Raw genomic sequence first — 23,603 nt, 5'->3', positions numbered from 1 at the left:
TCATAATTATGGCTTTATGGAATTGAAATCATGGTCTTTATGGTCTCATAATCAGGTTATGTGTGAGTCCTCCAACTTTGTTCCCCTTCAAAATTGTTTTGGCTATTCTAGTTTTATTTTCTATATAAATTATAGAATCAGTTTCCTGATTTCTACAAAATATCTTACTGGGATTTTGATTAGGATTATATTAAGTCTATCTGGAAGTTTAGGGAAAATTGATATCTTCCAATCCATGAACATAGCATATCTCTTCCTTTATTTAGTTCTTTAATTTTGTTCATTGATGTTTCTAGTTTTTACAGATCTTATACATATTTTGATGGATCTGTACCTATTTCATATTTTTTGATGCTATTAAAAGTGGTACTGTACTGGTGGCGCACTGGTTGAGAGTCCGCCTGCCGATGCAGGGGACACAGGTTCGTGCCCCAGTCCGGGAAGATCCCACATGCCGTGGAGCGGCTGGGCCCGTGAGCCATGGCCGCTGAGCCTGCGCATCCGGAGCCTGTGCTCTGCAACGGGAGAGGCCACAACAGTGAGAGGCCTGCGTACTGCCAAAAAAAAAAAAAAAAAAAAAGTGGTAAAATGTACATAACATAAAATAATAACATTCACATTGTTGTGCACTATGCAGTTGATTTTTATATTGACCTTGTGGCCTGAGATTATCATAAATTTACTAGTTAATTCTAGTCACTTTTAAATGGATTTTAATAGATTCTTTGGGAATTTCTTTGTAACTAATCATGTCATCAGTGAACAGAGATGTTTTATTTCTCTATATAGAGAACAGTTTTATTTGTATAGTTCTTTTATTTCTTTTTCTTGCCTTGTCACATTGCCCAGAACCTTCACTAAATACAGAGTTAAATGGGAGTGGTGAGAGTGGCATTCTTGCCTGGTTCTTGATATTAGGGGAAGAGCATTTAGTTTTTCACCATTAAGCATAATGTTAGACATAAGGTTTTATTTTTTGTTGTTTGTTTGTTTTTGTAGATGCCCTTTATCATCTTGAAGAAGTTCCCTGCTATTCCTATTTGCTGAGATTTTTAAAATCATGAATGGATGTTGAATGTTGTCAAATGTTTTTATGGCATTTAATTAGATGATTATATGGTGTTTCTTCTTTAGCTGTTGATAATGTGAATTATGCTGGTTGATTTTTGACCATGAAACCAACCTTGCATTTTTGGGAAGAAACCCCACTTGGTCATGGTGTATTATCCTTTTTAAATATTGCTGGAATTGATTTGATAATGTATTGTTGAGAATTTTTTTGTATCTGTGTTCATATGGGATATTGATCTACAGTTTTAATATCTTTTTGTGTATGTGTGTTTTGTATAAGAGTAATACTGACCTTGTAAAATGAGCTTGGAAGTGTTTCTTCTTTTTTTCCATTGGAGAAGTTTGTGTATAATTGGTATTATTTCTTCCTTAAATGTTTGGTAGAATTTCCCAGTGAAGCCACATGGGGTTGGAGTTTTTTGTTTTTGTTTTTCCCACTAAGTTTTAAAATGTATGTATTCAATTTCTTTGGTAGATATAACACTGTTCAGGTTATTTATTCTTGAGTGGCTTTTGTAGTTTGTGTGGCTTTTGTTGTTTGTGTATTTCAGGGAATTTGTTTCCTCTAAATTGTGGACATAAAGTTGTTTGTATTACTTTATTATCCTTTTTATATCTGTAGGGTCTTTAGTAATGTTCCCCATTTCATCTTCTCTTTTGTTGTCAGTCTGGCTACAAGTGTATTAATATTTTTATTTCAAAGAACTAGATTTTGTTTCATTGAGTTTTCTCTATTTTTGTGTATTCAGTTTTATTAATTTTTTGCTTTTATCTTTGCTTACTTCTTGCTTTGGGGTTAAGTTGCACCTCTCTTCCCATTTCTTTTCCTGTTTTTTTCCAGTTCCTTATGGTTGGAGCTTGTTAGCTCATTAATATGACACCTTTTCTTATTTTATTTTATTTATTTATTTTTATCTTATTTTTTACTGAAGTATAGTTGACTTAACAATATTCTATTAGTTTCAGATGTATACATAGTAATACAATATTTTCATAGCATATACTCCATACAGAGTTATTTTAAGATATTGACTGTATTCCCTGTGCTGTACATTACATTTTTGTAACTTATTTTTTCCTAGTAGTTTGTAAGCATTAATATCATAGATTTGCTTCTCAGTCTTTCTTTAACTGCATCCTATGAATTTTGATATGTTATGTTTTTATTTTCCTTTAATTCAAAATATTTTCTAATTTCTCTTCTTCCTTTTTGATTGCTGAGTTATTTAGAAGTATGCTGTTTAATTTCCAAATATTTGAGGATTTTCCAGATAGCATTCTGTTATTGGTTTCTAGTTTAATTGGCAGTGAATAAAGAGCAAATTTATTGAATTTTTTGATATTTGTTTCATGGGCTAGAACATGGTCTATCAAAAAGAATGTATGCTTGAAAATATGTGTATTCTGCCGTGGTTGGGTTAAAATGTCAATTAGATCAAGCTAGATAATAGTGTTGCTTGATCTTCTGTAGTTTTACTAATTTTCTGTCTACTTGTTCTGTCAAATACTAAGTTGAGGAGTCTTGAAGCCTCCAACTATAATTATGGATTTGTCTGTTTCTCCTTTCAGTCCTACCAGTTTTTACTTTATGTATTTTGGAGATCTCTTCTTAGGTGTGTACATATTTAGGATTGTTATGTCTTCTTGGTGAATTTGGTTTTTTATTGTTTTAAAATTTTTCTCTTTATCTCTGTTCATATTCTCTGTTCTTTAGTTTGTCTGATACCGTTATAGTCACTCTGACTTTCTTTCAGGTGGTATCACATGGTATATCTTTTAATGTATGTGATCTACTTTTGAGCCTGTTGAAGGCTTTTTTCTTTTTTAATTGGGGTATAATTGCTTTACAGTGTTGTGTTAGTTTCTGCTGTACAGCAAAGTGAATCAGCTATATGTATACATATATCCCCTTTTTTGGATTTCCTTCCCATTTAGGTCACCACAGAACATTGAGTATAGTTCCCTGTGCTATACAGCAGGTTCTCATTAGTTATCTGTTTTATACATAGTAGTGTATATATGTCAATCCCAATCTCCCAATTCATCCCACCCCATTCCCCCCTTGGTGTCCATACGTTTGCTCTCAATGTCTGTGTCTCTATTTTTGCCTTGCAAACAGGTTCATTTGTACCATTTTTCTAGATTCCATATATACGTTAATATACGATATTTGTTTTTCTCTCTCTGACTTCACTCTGTATGACAGTCTCTCGGTCCATCCTCACCTCTACAAATGACGCGATTTCATTCTTTTTTATGGCTGAGTAATATTCCATTTAATATATGTACTACATCTTCTTTATCCATTCATCTGGCGATGGACATTTATTTAGGTTGCTTCCATGACCTGGCTGTTGTAAATAGTGCTGCAGTGAACATTGGGCTACATGTGTCTTTTTGAATTATGGTTTTCTCAGGGTATATGCCCAGTAGTGGGATTGCTGGATCATTGTTGAAGGCATTTTGCATCTCTGTTTTACCTTGATTTTTAAAGTTATTATTTCTAATACTTCATTTGACCTTTACAGTTTTCATTTCTCTGCTAAAATTCCTCGTTGTCTTCATGTATGTTTTCCACCTTATCCACTAGGTCTTTTACAATAGTAATTATAGTCATTTAAAATTCTTTGATTATTTCAACTTCATTAAGTCTGATTTGTCACTTGCTTTGTCTCTAGAAAGTGGATTAATTTTTCTTGCTTTCTTAAGTATTTAATAATTTTTTATTTAATGCAAAATATCATGTATGGATGAGACAGTAAAGATAGAGTTTAATAATATTTATGCCTGGAATAGCATGACTGTGCTATTAGTGTTAGGAGCTCAGTCAGTTTAGTCTGAGTTGAACCAGGTTTGGGTTTTTTATTGCTAAGGTTACCTACAAAGTACCACTGGCTTCAAATTCCTCTAACACTACCTCGTAATTAGAGTGGGCCTGTTTTGCAGGCAAGTTTTTCTTAATGCTCTTGCTCTACTGTCCACTTTAGGCATTCCCTGTATGCCTGTGCCTCAGAGAGGGTCTGCCTCTACACCCTGTTTCTCTCCCAGCCATGAACTCCTGTTACTTGCTACTCCATGCTTCCTAATATTTACCAGGTTAAACATTGTATGATGTCTTTGAGATAGAGTATTTTTTTCTTACTTTCATGCCTGACTATGTAGAGGAAATACTAAATTGTTTGTGTATAGTTGACTAATTTGCGTACCAAAAAGCATATGATTCAAAATTACCTATGAACAGCTTACGAAAGAGAAGTGTCAGCCTCTGCCATTTCATTAGGCTCCTTATCTGAAGGTTGAAGCAAAATGTTGAAATTTTGGTTGCTGTTGTAATAGGAAAACACTAAAATGCTGAAAAAGTATACGTTACCAGTATTTCCATTTTTGCAGTTTTAACTCCTCAGACTTCAGGGAGAAACATTGTGAAGTGGAGGGAAGCACAAGTACTTTGCAGCTAGAGGTTTGAGGCCCTGTTCTGCCTCTGCCTCTGTTTCATAAAAATATTTGTCAAGCTATTTACCTTCTGTAATTTAAGTTTCCTCATTTATAAAAGAACGAGAGAGTTCACCTGAGAATTGTTGGGGGGATTAAATTATGTGAAGGTGCCTAACAATATCACCTGACTCAATAGATACTACTTTACTTTTCTTTCCTCTTCCTTTGACTTTTTTCCTGTGTGGTAAGTATACTGTTTCTAACAGCTGGGAAATCCTTCTACTTATTTAAAAATAGATAAGTTAATTTCTTAGGATAGAGTCTACTAAAAGGTAGAGAGAACGTTTTACTTTTCTGACTTTCTCATACAATCAGATTTCACTGACCATTTTACTTTCGTACTTGATCATTTTACATTGAAAGCTCTGATCCATATCTATTCCAGGAAACCAAAAATAAATCCCTGAAATCTGCTAAAAATAAATAAAACACTGACTATAAGATTATTCTAATACTGGATAGCCAATAAATTCCTATGTCTCACATAAGACAGAAAATTAACTATAATTTATAACATGGCAAAGCACCTTTCTTATATTTAGATAGAGTGTAACTAGAATAAACATTTTATATGCATTCAGTGTTCTGGTGTGGGGAACCAAATGAGGGTTATATGCCATCCTAACACAGTGTTCCTCTGTCCAGTGATTTATTAATATTATAAATGTGAATCTTTATAATATTTTCTCAGAACAAGGTTATTTATTTTAAATATTCACAAGTTTAAAAATATTGATGATTTATTATGTTTACTTGAGCCTCAGATATATGACATTTCTTTTACAGTATTTTCTCATTTTTTAACGGCTATCAAAGTGGCATCCCTTTCTGAGTAAGATAACAATGTAATTTATGTGGATAAATGCATCTGAAATCTGTCAGATAAAATAGAGAAATGGTTATGTAGAGTTTAATACGTTTCACAGAATATAAACACAAAATAAAAGAAACAACAACAGCAAACTTTTTCTTTACTAAAACACAATTGTGTACTTCATTGCCAGTAGGTAAGATCGTTTCTGAATAAGTTCAGGGATATTTTCTTTTTTACTTTTGGCTGCGTTGGGTCTTCGTTGCTCCTCATGGGCTTTTTCTAGTTGTGGCGAACGGGAGCTACTCTTTGTTGCGGTGCGCGGCCATCTCATTGCAGTGGCTTCTCTTGTTGCGGAGCACGGGCTCTAGGCATGCGGGCTTCAGTAGTTGTGGTGTGTGGGCTCAGTAGTTGTGGTGCACGGGCTTAGTTGCTTCAGGGCATGTGGGATCCTCCTGGACCAGGGATCGAACCCATGTCCCCTGCATTGGCAGGCAGATTCCTATCCAATGAACCACCAGGGGTATTTTCTAAGGCAAATAGAGTGTCCCTTTTTTGCCCTAAAGTTCTGAGTAAAAAAAGAGAAATGTTACAGTGTTAATTTTTCCTGATTTAAATATTAGCCATTATTGTCCTTATTGAACTAATTTTCATTATATTTTTGCTTCAGAAGTTACTGCAATTTCCATTGACCTCTGCATTTTCTGTAGATGTGTTAGTAATTGGATAAAACATTCCACTAAGCTTTGCTGACCTAGATACCATTTTAAATGTACTCTCCAACATTTCATCTTAAATATGTGAGTTCATCTACATATTTCTATACATTCATACATGTTTAAAGTCACAGTACTAATACAAATTCACAGTTGATTATGATTATGATTACTGGTTTGATCAGAAGTTAGAGTTTACCACATGATCATCCCAGTAGATGCAGAAAAAGCATTTGATAAAATTCAACATCCATTCATGATAAAAACTCTCACCAAAATGAGTATAGAGGGAACATATCTCAACATAATAAAAGCCATTTATGACAAAGCCACAGTCAACATAATTCTCAATGGCAAAAAGCTGAAAGCCTTCCTGCTAAATGCTGGAACAAGACAAGGATGCCCACTCTCACCACTTCTATTCAACATAGTATTGGAAGTCCTAGCCACAGCAGTCAGACAAGAAAAAGAAACAAAAGGTATCCAAATTGGAAGGAAAGAGGTAAAATTGTCATTATATGCAGGTGACTTGATACTCTATAGAGAACCCTAAAGTATCCACACAAAAACTATTATAACTAATAAATGAATTCAGCAGGGTAACAGGATACAAGATTAATATACAGAAATCTGTTGCATTTCTTTACACTAACAGTGAAATATCAGAAAGAGAAGGTAAAAAAATCCTATTTAAAATCATGTCAGAAGACAGTTTAGAGCTACCACAGGTGCTAGAAATTTAGGGGTAAAATCCAGGACAGGAGAGAGCCACAGGAGAAGCCCCAGATTTGCATGCATGAAACTGTGTATTTAGACCACTTTGTTTTATTTCCCTATGTTTATCAAGCTATACCATAATTTTCTGCCTGAAATAGACTCTCACCCTTCCACATTCTCTGCCTGGTAAAGAACTTAAAACTTCAAAGTTTGTTTATTTTAAGCAACTCTACTGAATGAAGTTAATTTATATACAATAAAATGTACCCACTTTAAATGTATAGTATCTAATTAAATACATTTAAATTTTAACAAATGTTTGATATGCTGTTGGAGAGAATACAAACAATACAAACTTTTTGGAAAATTATTTCGCTTGTGTCAAGTAAGCATTTAAAATTTAAAATTCTCTGACCCACTAACGCACTTCTAGGAATGTATTATCTAAAAGTAACAATGTGGATACATAAGGTATACTCAGAAGGACTTTTTTCATTGCATTAGTGTTTGTAGTATCCAATGTTTGAAAACATGTAGTAGGCCAGTGTTTGCAAAGACCTGAATATTCATCTGGGGGCATGGTTAAATAAATTGATACATCTACTACTATAGAATATTGTACAACTATGAACATAACTTTGATATATTTCAACCAGTAAACATAGGCTTGATATATTTAGTGATGAAAGCAAGTTATAGACCAATAGCTTGTGTGTGTGTGTGTGTGTGTGTGTGTTTCCATTCATCCAGTCAGTTAGCCATTGCAGTATTTGGGGCAAATAATAATAGCAGCTTGGACTAAGATGGGTTGTAGAGATGAGAGAGATAAATGATATCAAGGAAGATAAATTCAAAAGGATTGGGTGATATTTTGCAGGGGGAAATGAGGCAGAAGGAGGAGTTGGTCCCGCCTCCAGTTTTCTGGGTTTTGGTACTAGACCGATGGGGCAGTTACTAGATATTGAAAACTTTAAGAATATTGGATTGGGAGGGGAATCTCATCAGTTTGTTTCAGGTGTTTTGAATTTGAGGGGATTTTGCTATATTTAAGTAGAAATAAGTAGTAGACAGATGTAATGGATCTGGTACTCACTGGAGAGGTATTGACTGGTGATATAAATTTGGGAGTCAGTTGCTTTGCTGATAATTGAAAACAGGCACACATGAACTTGCTCAGGGAGACAATTTAGAAAAGGAAGAGGAGACCTAGAATCAACCTTCAAGAAGCACCACATTAAAGGTCAAGTATGAGGAGGATGAGTCAATGAAGGAGGCAGGGAGATTGTAGTATTATTAAATACAAGGGAAGTATTTTAAGGAGGAACTGGTCAATAATGTCTGAAAATGCTCTTTGCTCAAATGTGTGGCTAATCCTTAGCAAGATCCCTTTAAGTAAAATGATGGGAGCAGAAACTAGGTTGAAATAGGTGGAGTAGTGAGTGGTAGGAGAGGAAACGGATACAGTAAATTAGGCAGTTTTGTAAAAATTGGAAAGGTACTTATGATACTATGTTAGTAGGAGGAAATGAAAAAAAAAGCACAGTATAAAATTTGTCTACATCTGTATCTGTATTTATATCTAATATAGTGAAATAGTAAAGCAAGTACATGAACTTGAGCTGCACTGCCTGGGTTTAAATTCACACTTACCACTGTATGACCTTGGGCAAGTTAACTTCTCTGTTGTATACCTCAGTTTCAACCCTGTAAAATGGGAGTAACAATAATACTTACCTCATTGGGTTGTTGTGGGGATTAAATGGATTAATATATATGCTTGCCATTATCATCATCATCATCATCAACCCAACATTTTTGTAGAATATTGTAAAGAGGCCTTAAAACTTTTATATGTTAACACTGAATATCTCAGGGAGATGGGGTTGGTATGCAGGAGAGAGAAGATAATTTACTTGTTTACTTTAAATCTCTGTACACTTTGTTTTGCGGTATGCGGGCCTCTCACTGTCGTGGCCTCTCCCGTTGCGGAGCACAGGCTCCGGACGCGCAGGCCTAGCGGCCATGGCTCATGGGCCCAGCCGCTCTGTGGCATGTGGGATCTTCCCGGACTGGGGCATGAACCCGCATCCCCTGCATCGGCAGGCGGACTCTCAACCACTGCACCACCAGGGAAGCCCCACTTTGGCTTCTTAAATCAATTCATTCAACACTTGTTGAGCATGTTGAATACACTAGGCACTCTTTTAGGTACTAAGAATACAACAGTGAATACAAGAAAAAAATTCCTGTTCAACCGTGGCTTACATTCTGCTGTGAGGGTAAAAGGCAATAAACAAAGTATATATGGGAGAGAGAGTGTGTGTATACACACACTTACATACACATATATACACTGTTAGTGATAAGTGCTCAGGAGAAAAATAAAGCATGGAAGGGGATAAGGGGTTTTTAATTTCAAATAGGATGATCAGGGAGTGCATGTGAAGATAACATTTGTGTAAAGAGCTGCAGGTGATACGAGAGAGCCTTGAGGATTTCGTTTATAAGAGCATTTAGTTGAAAGGAACAGCAAATGAAAGTTAAAGTTAGTGACGAAAAAGCATAACTGGCATTCTCAGAGAATAATAAAAGAGGTTAGTGGGGCTGAAGAAGGTTACTGGAGCGGGGAGAAAGGGAGTGAGGCCACAGAAGTAATAGATTTATTTGGAAAAAACATATTCTGTAGCCTTTTAAAGAGCTGTGGCTTTTACTCTGCATGAGGTGGGAAGTCATTTGAGTGTTACGAACTCTTGACTTCTATTTTACATTCTAACTCTACTAGGTTGAAAACAGATTATTACTTTAGTAAATACTCCAATTAGAAAAGAACAACTAAAAGTGTACATGGATTCTAATATCACTTCCCTCCTCAAGAATCTACAGTGCTTCTGTGTTATCTTTTGTGTTACCCTAAGTTTCATTGCTTATGTTTTAAAGCTCTTCATAGTCTTGCCACATTTTACCTGTTTAATCCCATTTCCTCCAATTCTTCCAGACCTAGGTAATTCTTCTAGTCCTAATTTTTCTAAACCTAGGACCAGTTTTAGCATAGTTCCGTTACTTACAATTTGTTCTGGTAAAAATAACTGGGAGATTTTACATCATGGACAATGAATACATAAAAGTTTTTTTCTATAAATAAATGTCTTGGAAATCTTCATTTAAGTGTTGTTGAAGCTCTTAAACATGTAAATAATTGATTCACTTTCATCATCTCATTAGTCAAGAGTCCCAGTTGCAGAAAACAATCTGTTTTATCTAGTGATTTATTAGAAGGTACTGGCCAGCTAACAGAATCTTTGGGAGGGCCATGAAATCAGATATTTTTGTTATATAGCTTCGAAACATGCAGGCAGGAGAAATGCTCAAGCATACCATGTGGCTTTCATGGTATGATCCAGCTCCATTCCCTCTGTTGCCCACATGTTATCTTTGAAGCTGGGCACCAGTCACTGGAACTTCTGTCAGAGCTACCACAGAAGAATCAGACATTGTCACCGCTGTGCTTGAAAGGTCACTGCTTCAGATCATTTACTTCTTCCTTCCAAATATTGCATCTTTATGTATACACAGCAATGCCTAGGCCTTGTCTCGAGCTTTAGCTGGAGTGGAGTCTGGAAAATGTTACGTATAGTTATCCATCCTCTGCAATGTATGAAGGTATGCTTGAAAGATTTGAGTGAGTGTTGAGTATCTACCACATTCATAGTAAAAAAAATGAAAATAAAAACGACAGTGGAGTATCCTTTTTCAATTATCAGATTAGCAGCAATCAAAAGTTTGACAACTTTTATGTTAACAAAAATACAGGGAAACAGCTGGTCATAAATTCTGGTAGAAATATAAATTTGTGAAATGTGTAGAGAACAAATTGGCATTAACTATTAAAATTACAAATAAATGTACCCATGGATTCAGTAATTCCACTCTTGGAATTTATCATACAGAGTCACATAGTTTGGAAACATACGTCTAGCAATAGGAGACTGACTAAATAAATTACAGTATGATCTATACAGGGGAAATTCTGCAGCCACTAAAGAGAAGGATGTGGAATGTTTTGGAAAGATCTCCAAGGTACAATAAATGAAAGAAGCAAGTTGAGCCTAGAGTATATGATATTCTGTGTTTGAAAGACAAAGACAAAGACATGTGTGTATAAACTGTAATAGAATTTCTATTTCTGAGAAATGGAAAATGAGGATTTGATGTGACATGCTAGGAGCCATGTATACCATAGAACTGCTTTAGCACAAAATATTTACTAGACATTTGAGAAATCGATAGCTATTTGCATTGTATCAATAGAAGGAACTGTGTGGTCAAGGAATAGGACTGGAAAAGGGACTTATGTTTTACTTCGATGCTTTTTGGATTTTATATTATTTGCCTGCATTGCATACTAACTAATTTGTTTTAAATTAGCTACTGCTGTTGTCTGCCAAACTGTGTTTCTGCAAATAAGGAGTGTAAGGCTGTGGTATATTTATCATTAAAGATTTTGTATATTCCTGAATAAATTAAGAATTCTATATAAGGAATTTTTTCTCAATGACATAAGGGTGGTGTTTTTTGGCGTCGTGTAGTATAATTGGTTACTATATATGTTAACTGACATAAGAAGCTGAAAATTAGAAAATGTGTCACTAATTACTTCTGGAAGCGAAATGAGAATACTTTCCATTTAGAAAAAGCTTATGTTCATAAGTTAATTTACTATTTTGAATATTAGTTTTATATGTAAAAGATGTGATAATATGTGATTAACAAATACATAGCATTAATATTAGTTCTTAGATAAGAACTTAGTCCCTTTGTCCTCATGGTAAAGCATGAGGTAAAGCAATACTCTTTACTGTATAATGTAATTTCTCTTTACTAACATATAAATGTTAATACAGAGAGAACTGAGTTTTCCATTTGCTTTTCTGAGTTAATGGAATGAATATGAGAAAATTATTAAAACTTTTACCTTTTTACATTTTTTTTACATTGTTACATTTTTCACTGGTATTTTTGTGTTAAAGTAAGTATTCAAGGAAATGGTAAATTGTAGATATATGAGAATATCTAATTAAAAGTTCTGCTGAGCTTTTCCTTATTTAAGGAACCTTGAAAAATATCTTAACATCATATTGCTTTTCTACTTGCACATACTCCTCTCTAATTTATACCCCCAATAATGTTGGTATGCTTTGTTAATATAATGTCACCTTAGAACTTTGATCTAGTCCTGGCTTTCAACTACTTACTTATTTGAAAAATCTAATAATATTTTAACAAAAATACTTGACTGCAATGAAAAGATGGAACCTTAAATGTCCAATGAATTTGAAATTAATTTGAGAGAGGACAGATTTGGGGCATATAGAAGAACACGCCACTTTTCCTAGTAGGGTATTATGACCTAATCTCAGTTTTGAGTCTCTGTTAAGTCAGTAGTCTTCAAAATGAGGTACACAAATCTGTTGGTATATGCTAAGAATATTAGAAATCTTATTATATACGTCTTGGTAATAGTACATGGTTTTGAAAGTTTGAGAGCCATTGATATTTAGGCAATTTATTGTTTTTTTTTGTTTGTTTGTTTTGCGGTGCGCGGGCCTCTCACTGTTGTGGCCTCTCCCGTTGCGGAGCACAGGCTCCGAACGCGCAGGCTCAGCGGCCATGGCTCACGGGCCCAGCTGCTCCACGGCACGTGGGATCTTCCCGGATCGGGGCACGAACCCGTGTCCCCTGCATCGGCAGGCGGACTCCCAACCACTGCACCACCAGGGAAGCCCAGTTTATTGTTTTTTGTACCAAAAAAAGCAGCAGCTGGGACCAAGGGGTGAAGCATTTATAACTCATAAAATAAACTTGGAATGTGAACGTAAACATTTTCTTTTCTTTTAATAAATGTGGCTGAACCTTAATGGAGAATGTTGAGGTATTAACAAGCTTATGGTAATTCAAGGGCATTTATCCAAATTGGGTTGCATCTCTTTCTTTTGTTTTAATGTTTATACTAAGCTTGTATACCATGGATGAAGATTTCATAGCCTAGTGTTTTCTCTCAGATTTTTTTCCCAGTTGAAAATAAAGATAATATCAACACCAAAACCATGTCCTTCCCTTTCAATTAATTGCAGTTTCTGGCCATTTCACGTTGGGTAGCTTTTTCCTCAGTATCCATCCACTTTACAACCATTTTCTCTGATTGCTGTATGCTCTGTGGTACCAAAAGAGATGCCATTTTTTTCCCTCGTACTTTCATGTATCCAGTACATTGTGGTGTGCATCCAGGAAATATTATTGACAACAGTAATTTCATAAGTTATGAATGTTCATGTTTTTATCTCAGATATTCAAGATTAAAGCAGTCCAATTGGCTGAGAAACTCCTTCCTGCCTTTAACACACCTACGGGGATTCCTTGGGCAATGGTGAATCTGAAAAGGTAAATTCTATTTTTATGTGGTTATTCCTGTTCTAAATAAATTAGATTAACTGATTTTTTGACCCTTTAAAAGGTATTAGAAATTTCTAATGATCAGCCCCCACCATACTTTTTAAGACTTAAACTGTTTTTCTCTTCATATGTACAGAAGCAAACTGTTTTTCTCTTCATATGTACAGAAGCATATTTCTTTAAAACATTGTCTGATTTTTAAAATATGTTCTTTACTTTGAAACAGTTCGCTTGCCGTAACCGTATTCCAGTGTCTACTGCTTGTTTCTCTAAGTCTAGATTTCTGTCTCTTACAAAATAGTTGGTTCTTTATGATTTGCTTATTCATTTCCATTTAGTGCTGTAATGGATTCAAAGTGCTTTCCCTCTTTTGTTTTATGTACACGGCATGTTGATCTTCTTCTAAGTCAAAATGGAACACAGTATACCTTAAAATCAGGACTTCCTATTGCTGAATGTCTTACTGATGATAAAGGAAGACATAATTCCTGACGTTGACTATAGGGTCCTTTTTATGGTATTTACACTGTTGAAGTTCAAAGTGAGGCATGATTCTGTGACAGCTTTATTTGGGAAAACTAATCTGTTTTAGTCATTTCTAATGGAGAACTTTATAAAGTTTTAATTTTCACTGAGAAATCAGTATTTAATACTGAACATGACATCTAGCTTTACTATTCTTTGATGTCATGCAATATATATAATGTAAACTCCCTGTTTGTGAGGAAAAAGCTAGCTAGAGTTCCAGACCAACCTCCACAAAAGGATGTGGTCACATACCTGTTCTCTGTCCTTAGTTTCATGATAGATTTTCTGATGTTTCCTTCAGTAGCATTGTCAGAGTCATATCATATAACTTTCTTAGATAATAAGAATTTTAACTTAATTAGCTTACAATTTAAGTCTGAGATGAAGAAAGACTGCAGGATGTTATTATTATTATTTGTCTATAGAAAATAACCGAAAAATCCAGCATTGCGGAACTTCAAACTTAGATTGAGATGAAAATAGAAGGGTTTTCAAGGACCATGTCTTAAACACAAGTTTAATTTTCATGTTGTTTCTTTGTATATATTCATACACATACGTATTTTACTTGGGTTTACCGACCACAGATGTAATTATTTACCTATTTTTTAAAGGTTTTTTTTTGATTGAGTTCTACATGTGTCTCACAAACAGACTTTCTTCCAATTTTGCTGTCTGAAAGCCAACTCATGTTAATAATCTAACATTATTTATCTCCTACAATATGATATGCAGCATATAGAAGCACAAACATAGATACCGGTGGAGCTTTTAAAATTTTTTATGGTTTGTTTGGATACTTGCTTTTCTACTTCTTATTTCTCTCACTCAACAAAATCTCACGGAAATACTCTTCCAGGTCATGCCACAGAACTTTAAATCAATCTTTGTGATGACTACATAGTGGAATATAGGATGTATTATAACACATAGGTTATACCATAATTTGTTTAATCATTCCATATCAGTGATATTTGTTTATTTCCATTATTTTGCTACCGTAAACATTGTTACAATGGCATCCTGTTATATGTGTCCTTGTGTAGTGGGGAATTTTCTCTGAAAATGATTCTTAGGAATGTGATTGCTGTATCAAAGGGCATATATCTCTTTTATCTTTGTGGGATAGATTCCCACAAAGCATATATGGATCAAAGCATATATGTATTTTTAAATTTAGTAGTTACTCCCCAGATGTTTTCCAAAAGGCTGTAGGTCATCATATTTCCATCAACAGTGTGTGAGAGTACCAAAATGTCTACAAGTATATGTTCTATTTCATTTTCAAGAGACTGATGGCTATAAAGTGTTACTATTGTTATTTTCATTTGTATTTTCTGCTTAGTGAATTTGAGCATAAATTTGTTGGACATCTAGATTTGTTTTTTGTGAATTGTCTGTTCCTAGTGTTGATTGGATTGTTTGTCTTTTTCTAGTTAGTTTATAAAAGAGCCTTGTAGATTATAGAATTATTTCTTTTTTCCCTGTTCTACTACTTGTTTGTTATCTTTATTTATAATAATATTTCATTCCTAAGTTTTAGATGTTTATATATTCAAATATATCTTTTGTAACTTTGGGGTTTTCAGTCTTGGTTAAAAAGATTGTCTTCACCTATATTTTATAGTCTTCTGGATTTCCATAAAATGTTTTTATAATACTGCTTTTTTAAAAAAAATCATCAAATATGATGTTGGCTGTAGATTTTTTAATCAATTGCCTTTATCAGATTGAGGAAGTTTTTTTCTCTAGGTAAACTGTTAAAATAACTTAGAATAAAATTATTCAAAAACTCATTAGATACTATTCTTACTAGGCTCTTTGTGAGGTGTTTTCACAATCTTAAATGTCGTTTAATTTCCTAACAACCATGTGAACTAGGTATCATGAATTCTCACATTATGGATAAGGAAACTGAGTCTCACAGAAAGCAAATATCTTTTTTTTTTATTGTGGTAAATGTCACATAATAAAAAACATAACTATTTTAACCATATTTAACTATATAGTTCAGTGGCACTAAGTACATTCATATTGTTGTGCAACTCTCTCTATCATCCATCTCCCGAATTTTTCACCTTCCTAAACTGAAACTCTGTCCCTCTTAAACACTAACTCCCCATTCCCCCTCCCCAATCCCCACCCCCCGCCCCTGACATCTACCAGTGTACTTTCAGACTCTATGAATTTGACTATTCTAGGTACCTCATATAAGTGGAATCAAACAGTATTTGTCTGCACCTAATGTATATTGGAATGCATTTTTAAGGTTAATTTAATATATGTCCTGCAAACATGGTACCTTCTTTTTTATTCTTCCCCTGTGCTATACAGTAGGTACTCACCAGCCATCTACTTCATACATAGTAGTGTACATACGTCGGTCCCAATCTCCCGGTCCATCCCACCCTCCCCAACTTGGTGTCCATACATTTGTTCTCTACATCTGTGTCTCTGTTTCTGCTTTGCAAATAGGTTCATTTTTCTCAATTACACATATGTGTGTTAATATATGATACTTGTTTTTCTCTTTCTGACTTACTTCACTCTGTATGACAGTCTCTAGGTCTATCCATGTCTCTGCCAATGGCACAGTTTTGTTCCTTTTTAAGGCTGAGTAATACTCCATTGTATATGTGCCACATCTTCTTTATCCATTCCTCTGTTGATGGACATTTAGGTTGCTCCCATGTCCTGGCTGTTGTAAATAGTGCTGCAGTGAACACTGGGGTGCATGTATCTTTTGGAATTATGGTTTTCTCTAGGTATATGCCCAGGAGTGGGACTCCTGGGTCAGAGAAGGCAAATATCTTGCTCAAGGTCCTACAGTTAATTAATGGCAGGACTAGGAGCCTATGTGCTACATCAGTAGTTAAGATTATTATTCTTATTTTCTACATCTATTTCAGCTCCTCTACCAAATCATGTATTACTCTATTCTGCTTACACTTTAGTGGTAACTATAAGATATGGTTCTTGTGTCTAAAAAAGCTCATAATTATTCCATACTTGTCATTTGACTTACCTAATTTAATATTCATCTAGGTGATACAGAGTTTAAAAAGTCAGCTAGTGCTAAAAGAACTAAAACCAATAACATCAATCCTTCTATGAGAGAAAGATTTATATTTTTTACTTCCTCCTAAAAGTAGAAAAGACCTTAGAGAATGGTTTAGAGTTCTAGTAGGAATAACCTGTGAGCTCTGCTACTTGAATAATTAATCTAGACTTCCAGTTCCAGCCATGGAATAGCTTATATCAGGTTAACTCTCCCACTGAAAACAATCATAAAAGGTCAGCAAGATGGTTTGAAGGGATTAGAGAGCAATTAATTAAGGGGGGACCCAAGGGGCTGTGATCCTAAGAGAAGGTCATCTCCGTAGAAACACTGGCTTTACCCCTGAGGGCATATTCTAAATTATGGTGCATGGCAATTGAAGCCAAGCCTAACATAGCAGTCATTTAGGGCAAAGAAGACTATGGTCAGGTCTTGGAGCTGCCAGAATGGCTGAGATACGAGGGACAAGTGTCTCAAGACAGGAAGGAATTGCAGAGGAAAAGCCCTAAAATTTATGTACAAATTTTCCTGAAATTGTTGGCTGATTCTATACCTGCCCATGCAGGGGGACTCAAAAGAACTAGATAACAGCATTTGGAAGCTTATTTATCAGCTACATGGTACTGGTGAGACAGAGGTTAGTGTTTAAGCCTGCCAAGGTGGAGGGCCCTGTGAGGCTGTCTGTAAAATAAAAAGTGAAAAATCTTGTTTAGAATTTAGTATTTTGAGATGTTTAAATGCACTATGAATGAAACTTTCATTTGGGACTTTGGGACAGGAGTTTTTACATGGAAATGGGATTTTGTGTTTATACTTGACTTTGCTATAATCCATTCGCCATGCTGACGCCTAGGTAATCTTTCTAAATGGTATGCTTTATTCTTTAAATATTATGTTACATTCCTTAAAATTCTCCATGATGTTCCATCATACTTAAAATAAAAAAAACCTTTAAATTTCACCATAGCGTACAGAATTTCTGCACAGTTTGGATTTTACCTAGCTTTCTAACCTCATTCTGTATCATTCACTTCCCCTTCCTGAGCTCCAGCCACACTAGCCAGCTTTTTCCTCAGGGCCATTGCATTTGCTATTTCCTCTGCTGGGAATTCTCTTCTTCCGTATCTGTTCATCGCTAGCTCCTTCTCGTCATTCAGGTCTCAGTTTAAAGTGTGTCATTTTAGAAACTCTTTGAACATTATACATAAAGTCTTCGAACTCATTTTCCATCACTAGTACTCAGTATTCTATCACTCTATTTAATTTTCTTCATAACAATTATCACTATTAAAATGGTCTTACTTATTATGGAAACAGGAATGTTATATGTCAGGTTCACTACTATATGTCCCAGATAATAGTAGGCACTTAATATTTGTGAAATGAATGACTGTCCTACATAGTTACTGTATCCATATTTCTTCCTTGATTCTCATGTCTGGCTTCAAAAAAATACATTACTGGCATTTGCCTGTCATAATTTCAAAAACAATATAAAAATAGCACCAAAAAATTAACGAACTTTCAGCAAGGTAGTGATATACCCTGATACCTATTTTAATGTTTTCTCAACACATAAATAGAACATATCAAATTGAATTGCCAGTATACAAGTAGATATAAAGGGGAAAGTTTAACAAGTACATGGTACTGGGAAGACAGAGGTTAGTGTTTAAAGCTGCCAAGGTGAAGGGCCCTTGATAAACACCCCAGGCTTTCAGCTGAGATCCCAGAGGGCCACTTCCTAGAGGGAGAAGTAAAACTGAAATAGACTACCCTTAACAAAGCCTAAAACCAAGGTAATCAGCCTATACTCAACCTATGTTTGAGAGGAAACTTAACCTTCTGAGAAAGAAGATAACATCCAAAAAGTCTACAATTTTTCATTTATATAGTTTGGCTTCCAAAAAAATTTATAAGGCAGCCTAAAAAAAAAAGGAAAAAAAGTAAGAAGATGTCCTAGACATATATCTGCACAAATGAGATGTACACAAGATTATTCACTATAAAAGTTTTCATAATAGCAAAATATTAGAAATTTGCCAAAGGACCACTATAGAGGATTGATTAAATAAGTTATGTCTATTCATATAACATAGTAGTTTTCATACAGGCACTATGAGCATTTGAGGCAGGACAGTTCTTTATCAGGATACTGTCATGTTACATCTTTGGCCCCAGCACAATAACTGTAAGTTGCACCTTCAAGGTTTGAAACAACTCAGAATGCTCTCACACATTTTCATATGCCTCTGGGGTGAGACATTTCAATTGAAAATCATTAATGTCATGGAATTCTGTGCATCTATTAAAAAAATAAAATGAGAAAGTTGTTTATGAACTGATATGGAATGCCTACTGAGGTACATCTTAATAGCAAAATCCGACATACAGAGCAGTAAGTGTACTTTGCTATGTTTTGTTTAAGAAAGGAGGAAAATAAGAATATTTATTTGGATTGCTTATATATGCATAGAAATTTCTGTACTTATACATAAGCTAATGAATGATTATATTTGGAGCCTGTAAGGGGAAGAGAGATGAGAATGGGGTGAAATATATTTAATGTATACTTTTCTACATTGTTTTGATTTTTAGAACATGTGGATATTCTGTTAACAATAATTTAAAAATAATAAAATTTTAGATATAAGTAATCTATTGTTTGAGACAATTTCTAAAAGATATGTTTAAAATTTATGTATTCATTAAAAAAATGTTTCATTTTTTTCTCAATCCTGTCTCCTTTTACCTTTTCTTTCATTCAGTGGAGTAGGGCGAAACTGGGGCTGGGCATCTGCAGGTAGCAGCATTCTTGCTGAATTTGGTACACTGCATATGGAGTTTGTCCACCTCAGCTACTTGACAGGAAACCCGATTTACTACAAAAAGGTTAGTTTCCTTGCCTTCTTTTCTTTGTTATAAAAGAATCCTTTAGGATTCTACCCCAAAGATTTGATTAAAGCTTAGGAAATGTTTGCCTTTTTAAAAATTATATAAAGAAATGTCCCTTCTATTTAGAACATATTTAAAATATTTACTGTTATTTGAGAAGATATAACCACTAGTAAGTTTTTTTAGAATTCCATTACTATCTCTTTTTAGCATTGTGCTGAAGTTCCTAGTCAGCATGGCAAGATGAGACAAACAAAATGAACAAAAAGGTAAAGAATTGAAAAGGAAGAAAGAAAACAGTAACTTTTCACAGATTAGATGATTACCTAAAATATTAAGACAATCTACATATAAATTATTAGAAATAAGAGCTTAATTTATATTTTGAATAAAAGGTCAATATAAATATTAAAAATCAGTAGAATTTCTCTGTATCAGGTACAGCAGACAAGAAAGTATCATTTATAAAAACATATCTTATGTGGTAGGATAAAAGTATAAGTTTCCCACAAATAAATCTAACAAAAGATAAACAAAGTTCAAAACTATTAAGTGACATTAAAGGTGACCTAAATAAATCAAGAGATCTATTACGTTCATGTATAGGAAAATAATACCATAAAAATTTCAGTCATCTCCAGATTGATCTATAGCATCAATTCAATGCCAATCAATTCCCCAATACCTTTTTTTTTTTTTAATGGAACTTGACTATACACTTCTAGCATTTAAATAGAAGAGAAAACATTCAAAATATTCCTGAAGAAAAACATGTTGGGTGGGTTTGTATTACTCAGTTATCAACACTAACAGTATAGTGTTGGTGCATAGAGACAAGTAAGACTGATGAACAGAATAAATAGCCCTTAAACAGACCCACATATTTGTGGAAATGTTGTAACAACGATAGCATTGTAGATTATAACAATTCTAGGAGCATTAAAGGTTTAAATTTAAAAGGCAAAATCTAATAAAGTTGAAAATACATATACTCTGTAACCCAGCAATTCCACTCTTTGGTATGTACATTTATATCATATACATAAAAACATTGGTTATATTAGCAATTTATATGATAAGATTTAATACAGCAGTGAAAATAAATTATGGTCACATTCATCAATCAAAAGAGTATAATACAACTTTCATAAAGTTTAAAGAAGCAGAGCTGAACAAAATATCGTTTAGGGATTCAGAAGTGATTTTAATAGAATCAGGATGATGATGAACATAAAATTCAGAGCTGTGATGATATCTAGGACAAGGGCAGCGGTATGTGAATGGGTAGCAGTAAACAGAACAGCAAAGGTTATGTAGTGTTGTATTTCTTAAATTGAGATGTGAGTAGAATCTATATATATTCCTTTCTGTGTATGAAATATTTCATCAATTGAGAAGAATTTTCAGTTAAAGATAGCAAAATGGAGCCAGATCACAGAATTTTCCCTTTCCTGATTAAATGAACAATAACAGTGAAAATAATAAAGACCAGCAAAAATTCATCAATTACAATGTAAGAAGGAAAGGCTGTAGCCTCATGTCATAAACATGTGATGGCAAAAAAAAAAAAAAAAAGCAAAAGATTTCTGCTATGATACTTAAGTCTGTTTCCCACCCTATCTTGAATCCTTACTGGGCAGAGAAAGAAAGTCAGCAAATTCCTGGTATTCCCTATTAATCTTACAGGGGAGACCAGTGCGTAGGGTGTCCAGTATATAATTCCCACAGCACGAGAGGGGTTCTCACCTTCCATCCTTCATGAGCACAGAGGCTTCAGGAAATGAGCTAGTACACTAGTACTCCAAATCTCAAAGTGTATCCAGAAGGGGAGAATATCCCCGCACACACACAGTAGGAAGGAATTTGAGGACAATTCAGCTATACTCTATCAAACCAAAGTTCAGGTCAGAGCTGACTCAGTTAAATGTGAGCAAGATGAAAAAGAAAGCATGGCAATTATACAGACATACTGCAGGAAGCAAAATCAGGGCAGTAAATAGCATGTAAAAGACTGATAAAGAACCCAGTTTGAAATTTTAAAGGTCTCTGTGAGCAATTCATACTATAATAGAGATTGAATTCAGTAAAATTAGAACTCAAAACCAAAATAAAACAGTAAAATACAAGAAAATTGTAGAGCTAAAGAAACAAATTGAGACCTTACATAATATATTTCTGTAAAATAAATAAATGAAAGATAACAAGTAACTTGTACATAGTTGAAAACTGAATTACTGACATGGAATAAAAGCAAGAGATAATCATAGTGAAAACAGGGAAAAACATAAAGAGATTAAAAAGATGATAAATTTGTAAAACAGAGATAATCTAACCTATAGTATTTCTTTTTTTTTTTTTTTAATTTTTGGCTGTGTTGGGTCTTCGTTGCTGTGTGTGGGCTTTCTCTAGTTGTGGCGAGCAGGGGCTACTCTTCGTTGCGGTGCATGGGCTTCTCATTGTGGTGGCATCCCTTGTTGTGGATCATGGGCTCTAGGTGCGTGGGCTTCAGTAGTTGTGGTGCGTGGGCTCAGTAGTTGTAGCACACCGGCTCTAGAGTGCAGGCTTAGTAGTTGTGGCGCATGGGCTTAGTTGCTCTGTGGCATGTGGGATCTTCCTGGGCCAGGGCTCAAACCCATGTCCCCTGCATTGGCAGGCAGATTCTTAACCACTGCACCACCAGGGAAGTCCTATATGGTATTTCTTAAGTGGAGGACCTAACCCACAGAACTCACCTAAGAGCAACAAAAAGGAGAAACAGAGCTAAGAACTCCATTTTTAACAAAATTAGGAGATACTTGATACTGCATGTAACAAAATAGGAAGAAAGGTTGGCATAAGCAATCAAGGTCAGAGAGAGGTTTGGGTAACTGAGGAGAGGATATTGATGGCTACAGATTTCAAAAATAAAAAGCTAATAGAGGGGCTTCCCTGGTGGCGCAGTGGTTGAGAGTCCGCCTGCCGATGCAGGGGACACGGGTTCGTGCCCCAGTCCCGGAAGATCCCACATGCCGCGGAGCGGCTAGGCCCGTGAGCCATGGCCGCTGAGCCTGCGCGTCCGGAGCCTGTGCTCCGCAACGGGAGAGGCCACAACAGTGAGAGGCCCGCATACCGCAAAAAAAAAAAAAAAAAAGCTAATAGAGCAGTTCTCTAGATTAAGTGGTACATCTTGAGGTACAAAACCAAATCCTCATTAGCAGCAATGAGAACAGGATCACAGACCAATGGTGGATGCTTCTTTGGACCCCACTAAATATGATGTGTTGAGAAGCTAGAAAAACAGAATTCAGTTAGGAATCTCACTGACAAGCTGTATTTGTGCCCATACACTTTGGTGAGGGAAGAGAACGAATGACAGATTCTCTATTATGCGTAGTGCTGCATTGCTAGTTTCAGTTGCCTGAGGAGAAGCAAAGGCTTAAAAAAGCACATTCACATTTGGACTCTACTTATCCTTTTATGTCAAAACTCATGTGAATTGCTGGTTCAGGAAAAATAGTAATGAGTAAGTCATCAACAAAGAACATGTATAGAATTTATACAAAAATATTACCAGAAAAAAAAAAAGAAGGAAAAAATGTGAAAAATAAATGATGGTCAAAAAATGCTTATCAGAAAATAGCAATTGAAGACCTGGACCAAACATCACCATGAGAGAGAAGATAATGAAGCTCTCATCTCTGTGAAACAAGAATATAAGATGTGATATCATTAATAAAGTATAAGAAAAATTAAGTTATCGTCAAAATGAAGGGCAAAATGGAAGCAATACAAAGAAAGCATTCAAAATACAGTAAGAGACTTAGAAGACGAAATTGAGACAGGCTAGTAAAAGTATGGAAATGAAAAGATAGATAAAAAGATT

At 34.8% G+C, this 23,603-nt stretch overlaps 1 protein-coding gene across 1 annotated transcript in view; it reads left to right on the top strand.

The window, feature by feature from the left end:
• Positions 1-23,603, top strand: part of MAN1A2 (mannosidase alpha class 1A member 2) — a 164,119-nt gene that overhangs the window by 85,826 nt on the left and 54,690 nt on the right. Inside the window, exons 6-7 of the mRNA XM_082834021.1 lie at positions 13,154-13,248; positions 19,615-19,738. Of these exons, the coding sequence (XP_082690147.1) occupies positions 13,154-13,248; positions 19,615-19,738 (219 nt within the window). The remainder of the gene's footprint in view (positions 1-13,153; positions 13,249-19,614; positions 19,739-23,603) is intronic.

The sequence above is a fragment of the Leucopleurus acutus genome (assembly GCF_964270905.1).
Source record: "Leucopleurus acutus genome assembly, chromosome: 2".
NCBI lineage: Eukaryota > Metazoa > Chordata > Mammalia > Artiodactyla > Delphinidae > Leucopleurus > Leucopleurus acutus.
Note: the sequence above shows the minus strand (reverse complement) of the source record. Positions and strands in the feature narration are given on the sequence as shown.